We start from the raw sequence: 10214 nt of genomic DNA, 5'->3' as shown, positions 1-10214 counted from the left end.
AAAAAAAAAAATTAAGAAATGAGAGTGGCCAACTCTCCTATCATTCACTCTGAAGTCAGTTCTGGGGGATGGGAAGTGTTTCCCACTAGAACAAGGCTGTTGTGTAAGGTTGCAGAGTGAGAACTTGTGGCATTATGGCAGACTCTAAGTGCTTAGAGTCCCTTGTCAGTCCCAATTCCTAGCTGCCATCTACTAGCCACTTAATATTTCTATGCCTCAGGTTCCTTGTCAAATGAGGGTAATAATTGCACCCACCCCACAGAATCGTAGGGAAAATTTAAAAAAAAATACATACAAACATTTAAAACAGCGCCTAACACATAATCAATGTTAGGGAAAACAAAGAAACAAACAAATCCAAAGAAGGAGAGAGAAAAAGAGAGATGTCTGATCAGGTATGGAATTCCAGGTAGCCTATTTTTCTTCCAGATGCTAAACTCCACAATAAAAAGATGGCAACATGGCCAGTTGTGGTGATTCACACCTATAAACGCAGCACTTTGAGAAGCTAAGGCGGGAGGATTGCTTGAGCCCAGGAGTTTGAGACCATCCTGTGCATCATACCAAGACTTCATTTTTTAAAAACAAATAAATAAAATAAAAATTTAAAAATAAAAAAGACGGCAACAAATATATACTAAATATTTATTGTATTAAACGGGGAAAGTACATTTAAAAATCAGTAAGCTCTGCAGACATGTAAAACCAATCAAACTATGTAATGAATCAAACCCTTTCCCCACTAAAAAGCCGTATGAGTGTACCTAACACAATATAGATAAAGGAACACGCCTTATTTGGCAAGAGATACATTCATTCTCAAGATAAGAGAAACATACCTTGAAAGCTACTTCTGCTGGATTACGCTGGCCAATAAGAGCGTCTGAAACTGTTCTTTGTACTATGCACTGCAATAGAAACAGTTACCTCTCCCCTTTCAGGCAGCTTTCATTTGTAGTGAGATTCTCTCCCAGGCCACAAGACACTTCCTGCTTGGAACCTATTTACTAATTGTAAGTATTTTACAATTAAGAATTTATTTTAAAAACTTAGCACTGAAAAAAAAATGCTTTCTTTAAAAGTTATTTGATTTTGTTTTTTCTTAATATGTTATATTTTGAGTTTCAGCTAAAATACTGTTTTCTTATATCATTCCTTTAAATTTATGCATTTAGTCAAATTCAACAATTTCATGCTAAGCATTTTGCCTGATGCCAGACTTTTGTTAAGCAGTGTAAGATCCCAGCCGTGAATCCTCATCAACTGCTGCTTTCTGCAGCAAACACATATTACACATTGTATTTAGTTCCATGGTCATTAATTTCACTCTTTATTTCAATATGTATGCATGTTGACTTACACTAGTCTAATTCTTTCTACTTTACACATATTCTATTTTATCCATTCAAAATATTTAGAAACAAGACATGGAATTTTGTAGATTTAACTAAAGAATTATAAGAATCCTTGAATTCTTACTATGAAAGTAGGAAATTGCTTCAAAATTAAATTCTGCTGCTTCATTTATATGTATAAAGAGAGATGGAGAGATTATGAAATGGAAATGCTTCAATCAAAGCAAAAAATGAAATTTAACATCAATAAACAGTAGAAAGAAGAGAAAAATCTCAATAATATATCTAGTGTCTCGATTAATTAATATTAGTAATATGTATTAGTATTACTGTAATTAATACCATATTGTATTAATATCAGTGTATTTTAATAAGCTAGTGGGCTGTCCTCAGGAGTGAGGTGCTCATGGGAAGAAGAGACAAATACAAGATTGATTCTTAACCAAGACTAATAGATAAGATGTTTAAAATATCAGCCAAATAAAGCAAGATTTCCTGACGTTGAGATCATTCCACAGAAAGAACTTCCTAAAGAAAGGTATTCTAGTCTCATTCTTCAAAGCTCGCCCACCAAGATTCCCATTTCCTCCTCCGCCACTTTTCCTGCATTTTCCAAGGTGGCCCCTGAAAACTTTTTTATCTGCTCCGGTGGAGTTACAGATGGCATGAAACAAAACAGCTGTTTGGTCACACAGCAATGGGCAGAACTGCTGGCCATGGATAGGAAACCTCAGGCATCTCCTTAGCCCCTACTAAATCCAGCACAAGACTTTTACACAACCTGGCACACAGCAAAATATTTGCCGAGTTAAATTGGATCTGTAGTTATTAGCATCAGAAGAGAAATAAGGCCACTGGTCGTGGGTTACAGTGTGCCCTGCAAGGTTACTGGCAAATTAGAATCTCTTGAAGTGCCCGAGATACTGCACCGGCCCCGCAGCTGGAGGGAGAGGAGCTAGTTTGGAATGTGCTCCTGGTGTGGCGGGAATCAGAGACTAATGGCTGGAACGGGAGGATTTCATTTAGGTGCGACGGCTCAGCGGATTCGCATTTAAAAGCCTGAGCCTTGAACAAAACCAGGGCTTGACTTTTATACTTGCATCTGTGGCGAAACGCAGTGGCGCGAGAATGGGTTATGGAAGCAGAAGAAAGGCAGTTTATTAAACAGTGACAGGCTTATAACTCAGGCTTTCTTGTGACTTGCTACGCGGCCTAGGTGGCTGTTAGCTAGGCTTCCTTAGGATGCCTTTATAATCCTATCTCCTTCGCTATGGCGCCTAAATGGCTGCGATGCAACCTTGCTCAAACATGTCTTTTGACCTCTGCGGTGCTTCTCAGATGAAAGACAGAAACTCACAGTCATTAGCTACAGGAAACAGGAAACTATAAACTCATATTGCAGAGCTCCCACGGAGGACGGTAGGAATTCAAAGGGAAGTTGCTCATATACCAAAGGAAAGGAAAAAAATTTTTCTTCCCCCATCTCCTGCTTCACTTGGAGTTCGGGAGGCCAAGGTACACTGCTTTTCAAATTCTCACCGAAGGAGCTACGTGCTCACCAAGCCGTGTCTATGAGAAGGGCCACCTTTTTCTAGTTTATAGGACAAAACCATGGCATAAGGGCAGCAGCCCTGCAGCGCCTTACAGATTCTTGAGACTCTAGCTCATTCTATCTAAATCACCATCTCTGAATAGTGTCGAATTCTACATTGCACAGATTCCTCAACCCTGGATCATTCTATCTCACAATGTCTGAGCAGTGTCTAGCATTCTACATGGTAAGCAAGCTGTCCAAATGGACCACTGAACCAAGGACACAAGCTGGTACCTAAGGTCCTAGAAAATCTAAATTTTCAAGAAGTTTTCTCTCCACTTATTGTTGACCTATTACTTTGAATGGCTAAGGCTAAAGACTTAACGGCTGAAGCAAAGAGAATTGCGGTTGTTTGGAACAAGCAGTTTTGCATTTGTTTCTGTTTTATATTTCACAACTTAAAAGATACCTCAAATTTTTAAATGATCACAGAGGCACATACAAATGAGTGTGTGTTTGCTTTCTCCTCTCAGTTTTATAACTATCAAGAAGATATTTCTTTGAATAAGGTATCTCACAGGAGAAGTTATTTAGACCCTTTTTAGAATAAGCTTGTGACAGATGGAAGTTCTGGATAGCAGTTCCCTTTAGGACTATTCTCTGCAGTGATGAGCTGAGTAGCCTTCTCCACCTATACAGGTAATCTGCACTAGAGAGGAACTTATAATAGCATCAGAAAACTCCTGGGGCTCCCCATTGTGCTCCAGTTCCCAGTGCTAATATTCACAGAAGCACCTGGGTCCCTGCAATTTCCTTCATTGAAAAGAAGAAGTCAAAAGTACAAAAGCAGTGAAGGAAACAGAAACATACAATGTTGACTGTTGGGCTAAAGACTGTTTAGGCTACTACATGGAGGAAGTAATTGTTCACACAAATTAACTGGCAGTTAGCATATGGATATTTGAGATACAGCTGCCTACTACAGAATATAAAGATGGCCACTGAGTGGACTTCAAAGGCACTCAAAAAATGTTCAGGACCCAAGCTGCTATGAAGTCTGACTTTAGCCAATTTGAATACACAAGCACATATGCAATACACTAAGTAAAGACATTCAGGTAAAGGAAAAGCAATTAGATAATTGCAGGGCAGTTTTTATTCTGAAATCTTCAGATTGCTGTTATTATATTAAAAATCACAATATGGCCTTCTTAAAAAAAATAAGTGGCTAAATGAACATGGTTTTCCTCCGAAAGAGTTGTCGGATCATCTCTATTTATTGAATACCAGTTTCGTGCCAAGCATTGGCTAGGGGCCAAGAGAGAGAGGAAAAAAATACAAACAGCTGTAGTATCATTTGTGTGACATGCCCCTCCCTTTTTTTTCTGAGATAGAGTCTCCTTAAAAAAAATTTTTTTTCTAGTCACTGGATTTGCTTTTTGTTTCTGAAAAGGATATTTCTTGTTTTGATTATAAGGAAATAAATGATCATACAAAAAAAATTCTCAGCCATGTAATAGTGGCTTACACCTGTAATTCCAGTGCTTTGGGAGGCCAAGTTAGGAGGATGTTTTTCCTATGAAAAAGACGGAGTTCAAGGTCAGTTTGGGTAACATAGTGAGACCCCCATCTCTACAGCAAAGGAAAACAAATTAGCCAGGCATGGTGGTGTGCGTCTGTAATGCCAGCTACTCAGGAGGCTGAGGTGGGGGAGATCACCTGAGCCCAGGAGTTCCAGGCTGCAGTGAATTATGATCCTGCCTTTGCACTCCTGCCCGGGCAACAGAGAGAGAGACCTTAACACAAAACAACAACAACAAAAAGTCTATCAGCCAGTCAACCAGAAATAACCACTGACATTAATGACAAATAGCCTTTCATATTTTTTCTCGTATTTGATTATTAAGATGAAATGCGGATAAAATTTAAATACATATTCTCTAGCATTTCTTGTAATGCTTCTTCCTCTAAGATCCCAAATGAGGGAAGCCATCACCCAAAAATATGGTTTCGATCATGTTAATACAGGAGTTGGGATTGAGGAAGATCTGGGCCCCACCCGTGGAGGTCTAAAGAGTCAGGTGAATTATTCACCTTGTTTGCGTTTCCAGGGCTGGGCTCTAGCCGGTGTTTGCTGTGCACCATCTGGAGCCTGCATCACCCAAGGACTCCGCTAGGCGGGAAGCGAGAGCTAGGTGGCTGGGGCGCTAGCGAGCACCCTGTGTACCAGGTCCGGAGCTAAGGTTTTGAGACACCTCAGCGAACATAGCCCACAAAATTCCCTGGGTGGGGATTTGGGACTTACTTTTCCCAAAGCCAAGTTAATCATTGTAAAAGGGGTCATCACGAAAACGGAATCATTGCAATGTCCTTACCTCCTGTTTCGTGAGGTTGGCGGCACGAGTGTGTCTAGAGAGTTGTGGTTGCTTCCTCTTACACTGAAAAGTGGGCATGTACAGTAGGACTAGAATCCAGGGCCCATCTAAGAAGCATTCAAATCAGCGCGGGGAGGGGGGCTGAGAGTTTCTGGTATTACTTTCCGATCTGAGAGTTGCTCAGCGCATACCAACTGATGAAAACTTTTTACAATTTAGAAACTGGGCCACAGAGCAGCGGCCGCCCCCACAGCGGCTCTTGGAGCCTGCGGCCGGGGCTGAGCTCCGGGACCGCGCGCCCGCTCCCCGGTTCACGCCGAGTGCCCAGCGGCGCGCCGCCCAGGCGAGCGGTCCCCGGAGGGCAGCCGCCCGCAGGCGCCGCTCCCTGATTGCGCCAGCAACAGCAGGAGGTCTCTTTGGGATGGATTCTGTGCGGGCTGCCCTAGGATTTCCCCGGCAGGCAGGTCTGGTCCCAGCAAAGGAGACCCAGGGGGTCCCAGAGCGGCGCTAGCGGGAGGCAGGATGAGGGATGCGGGGTGTGGGATGCGGGGTGTGGGATGCGGGGTGCAGGGCGTGGTCCAGGAGCCCTGAGCGCCGCTGCCGCTCAGAGTCCCCTTCCCGGGTGCAGAGAGAGCGGAGAAAGTAAGGAGCCCACCCATCCACTCCCCGCCTCCTGAAGCCCCTGCTTCAGACGTCCCTGAAACTTGGGAGAAGCCAGGCGGGCTTTCCGCCTCCTCGATCCTCCTCCCTGGAAGAGGCCCAAAAGCAAAGGCCGCCAAGTTCGCCTCGTTCCGTCCCCTGCGGGGACTCCTCTGCTGCCACCTACACACCCGCGGCTTGTGCGCGCCCGGAATGATCCGCTCAGCCGGCCCCTCTGGTTTTTTGTTCACTTATTGAAACTTCTTTGGCAGAAGATCTTGTTTGCTGTGGGATCCACAAATGGTCCGCCTCCCTCTTTTATTGTAAAAGAGCAATAAACGGCTATTATGGTACATTTTTTAAAAAACCTAATCAAGCAGAAGCCAAAACCACTTTAATGTATATAGAAGGGCACATCTAATACATTTAAAGTAAACTCCAGCTATTCTGAATAGAGTTTATAGTATTTTTATTTTTATTTATTTATTTTTACTTTGCTTCCTCTTGAAGGGTACTTTTTTATTGCATTTTAGGTTTTGGGGTACATGTGAAGAACATGCAAGATTGTTGCATAGGTACACACATGGCAGTGTGATGTGCTGCCTTCCTCCCCATCACCTACATCTGGCATTTCTCCCCATGCTATCTCTCCCCAACTCCCCACCCCCCGCTGTGCCTCCCTTATTTCCCCCCAACAGACCCTAGTGTGTGATGCTCCCCTCCCTGTGTCCATGGGGTATTTTTATTTAAGGAGAAATTACTTAGAATGAGCCTGTTAAGGTGGGTAGGTCAGAAACCTCATTTTACAGATTAAGTGGACTTTTAAATGACTAGTCTAACATCACAGTTTCAGAAACTAAGATTTGGGCAAAGACGTTCTCACTCCGAATCTAATTCATGTTATGTTCTCACTCCGAATCTAATTCATGTTCCATGACGTAGAGAAATGAGGAGTAATCTTACCAAGTGTACTTCGTAATAAATTGTCCCTACCAGGCAGCAAGGTCTATCAGGCCAGCGCTGACACAGGATTGCAGGCTCCCAGGAAATACGAAGTGAAGGACCAGTCAGGAAGCGGGAAGGTTGGAAAGGATTGCTCATCGGAAATCCGTCCAAAGCAAAAAGGAGCAGAATAAATTAGGAGCAAGAAGGGTGTATATACACAAAAGTTTAGGATGATGCCTTTTAAAACGCGCGCTCTGAATGAAGAGACCCCGAAACAGGCTTTGTGTGAGCAACATGGCTGTTTATTCACCCGGGTACCGGCGGACTGAGTCAGAAAAGGGCGTCAGCGGAGGGTGGAGGGATAGGAGTTGGTTTTATAGGTTTGGGGTAAATAGTGAAAAGTTAGAGAAGCTGGAGTTGGCGTTTTTTTTTTTTTGCAAGCTGGGAGGGGGTCGTAGGTTTGCAAGCTGGGAGGGGATCATAGGGTATGGAGTCACAAGATTGGCCAAAGTCGGTTACAAAGTCCAAAGGCCTGTCAATTGAGGCCGGAATAAGAAAACAGAAAACGTCTCAGAGTTAAGTAGGCGCCCAGGGGTTGATCATTTCTGCCTCTTTTCATAATCTTCAAGTAATTTCAGGTTTTCTAATTCCGGAAAGCCCTCCAGAGGTGTGCGTACGGTTCATTTGAGTCTCCATGCCGTCCACGGCAAGGTCAGACCTTACAATGCCATTTCAGAGAATGCTATTTTCCATAATTCACTCCTTTTGTCCACAATCACAGGTTGCTCATTTGTTTCCCTGCCTTGTGTGGATACCAGGTACTGTCTAAAAACAGTACATGAGCAACCCTGTTCCGCTCCCTTATCCCATGAGAAGCAACTGTTCACTTTCCCAGTTCGGCGAATTCTGTGGTTCTTGGTTTTTGGTTTGTTTGTTTGCTTTTTGTTTTTGTTTTGGTTTTGTTGAGATGGAGTCTTACTGTCGCCCAGGCTGGAGAGCAATGGCACGATTTCGGCTCACTACAACCTCTGCCTCCCCGGTTCAAGTGATTCTCCTGCCTCAGCCTCCCAAGTAGCTGGAATTACAGGCACGCGCCACCACGCCCGGATAATTTTTTCCATTTTTAGTAGAGACGGGTTTCTCCATGTTGGCCAGACTGGTCTCGAATTCCTGACCTCAAATGATCCTTCCGCCCCCGCCTCCCAAAGTGCTGGGATTACAGACTTGAGCCACCAGGGCCAACACGCCCAGTATGGTGAATTCCTTCCACCCACCCCAGGGCCTTTATCTTGTGAGGAGTGGAGACAGAAATTCTGTTCTTCAGACAGAGCAACTTCCTCTACACTGCCTCAGCTTAGTGCCTCTAAAGAGGGCCTTTCAAGAGCAACCTCGAGACTTCTAACCCTGCTCTTTCCCTTTTCAGCCCACAGCTTTTAAGGCCCTGCACTGAAAATGCAAGCTCAGGCACCGGTGGTCGTGGTTACCCAACCTGGACTCGGTCCTGCACCCCAGAACTCCAACTGGCAGACAGGCATGTGTGACTGCTTCAGCGACTGCGGAGTCTGTAAGTGTGGGGGAAAGGACCCCCTTAATTGATATCGAGGTGAACTACCAGTGACTAAATCCTTCCCCCATTCCCTCCTTATTGTGTAGAAAAAGTTTCTAACTTATTACAGGTACTCCACATGTCAGGCAATCGTATGTTTAGCAAAAACAAAGCCTCTGTACAGATCATAAGTCAATTTTTCTCCAGCCCTTCAAAGAACAGACCATTCCTAAAATAAGTTCTTGGTTAAGATAATAGCAAAAGAGCTGATTGATTCTAACAACGAACAGGCCTGGCCTGACTATACATAGACCTTACATTAATCTACAAATTCCAAGTTGAACTTGATTTTTTTTAGAAAGACTGTTCTTGTAACATATAAAGTAACCTCATTATTTTATAGTTACATTATGTCCAGTACCCAGGGAATAGTTTTCATCTACGGTTTCCATATGCATTCAGAGAAGAACAATTTTAATTTATATATTTAGGGGTCTTTTCTTCTGTTTGTTTGTTTTTTTGAGACAGAGTCTCGCTTTGTCACCCAGGCTGGAGTGCAGTGGCATGATCTCAGCTCACTGCAACCTCTGCCACCTGGGTTCAAGCGATTCTCCTGCCTCAGCCTCCTGAGTAGCTGGGACTACAGGCGCGTGCTACCACACCCGGCTAATTTTTTTGTGTGTTTTTAGTAGAGATGGGGTTTCACCCTGTTAGCTAGTATGGTCTCGATCTCCTGACTTCATGATCCACCCACGTCAGCCTCCCAAAGTGCTGGGATTACAGGTGTGAGCTACCGTGCCTAGCTGTATTTAGTTTTATTTACATACCTGAGAATAAAGAATTCTGGAGGCAATTGGCTTGTCACTGGGAAAAAAACATCTCTGCTTTGTTTTATTTTTATAAGCTCTTACTTAAAGATCTCTCTAAATGAACTTGGAGGAAAGGAAGTTTGGGGTGAGATGGGCGTTGCTGAGAGGAGCAACATGCTTAGTTTTCAATAATGACAAATTCATCTACAGAAAACTTGCTCTGAAGTCTGTTTGCCTGTCTTGGTCCACATAGCACTCAAAGACAAGTAAAGAAAATACGTTATCTTTTAACTTGACAGCTGCAATTGACTTTGAATGTTGAATTGAACCTTGTCTTTGTTTTTTGTTCATTGAGACAGAGTCTCACTTTGTCACCCAGGCTGGAGTGTAGCAGTACGATCTCTGCTCACTGCAACCTCTGCCTCCCAGGTTCAAGCGATTTTCCTACCTTGGCCTCTGAGGAGCTGGGATTACAGTCACGCACCACCACACCCGGCTAATTTTTGTATGTTTAGTAGAGACGGGACTTCACCCTGTTGGCCAGGCTGGTCTCAAACTCCTGACGTCAAGTGATTTGCCGGCCTCGGCCTCCTAAAGTGCTAGGATTACAGTTAAGCCACCATGTCTGGCCTGAAATTGAACTTTGAATATGTTAAGAATTATACTGAGTAGCACAGCAAGGGAAAATTACCTTGGGAATGAAACAATTGAGTTTGTTTATTCACTGTCATTGTCTGGGGTGATGACTTAAGCTTCTCAGGACACTAGTTCAGTATCTGGCAAATCAGAGTGAGAATTAGACCACACTGGTGAAACTCTCTAAAGATAAACATTTTAACCCTCTCACCCCTAGTATTATTACCCAATTAAATGAAGACACAAGTTCTAATCAAAGCTTAATTGCTTAAGAGCAGATTTTCTTAAATGTAGATCTGATCAAATTATTCTCCCCTCTTAAAATGTTTCGGTGGTTCCTCATAACTCATGACACACTCTTTTTTTTTTTTTTTT

General features: G+C 43.3%; 1 protein-coding gene across 1 annotated transcript in view; it reads left to right on the top strand.

Annotated features, from left to right (window-relative positions):
- Positions 1-884: 884 nt before the first annotated feature.
- The window catches only part of PLAC8 (placenta associated 8), a 25301-nt gene continuing 15971 nt past the window's right edge, over positions 885-10214 (top strand). The window contains exons 1-2 of the mRNA XM_017530237.2: positions 885-1013; positions 8272-8412. Of these exons, the coding sequence (XP_017385726.1) occupies positions 8301-8412 (112 nt within the window). The 5' untranslated portion in view covers positions 885-1013; positions 8272-8300. The remainder of the gene's footprint in view (positions 1014-8271; positions 8413-10214) is intronic.

The sequence above is a fragment of the Cebus imitator genome, unplaced genomic scaffold (assembly GCF_001604975.1).
Source record: "Cebus imitator isolate Cc_AM_T3 unplaced genomic scaffold, Cebus_imitator-1.0 Scaffold64, whole genome shotgun sequence".
NCBI classification, from domain to species: domain Eukaryota; kingdom Metazoa; phylum Chordata; class Mammalia; order Primates; family Cebidae; genus Cebus; species Cebus imitator.
This window is presented reverse-complemented; position numbering and strand designations above follow the sequence as displayed.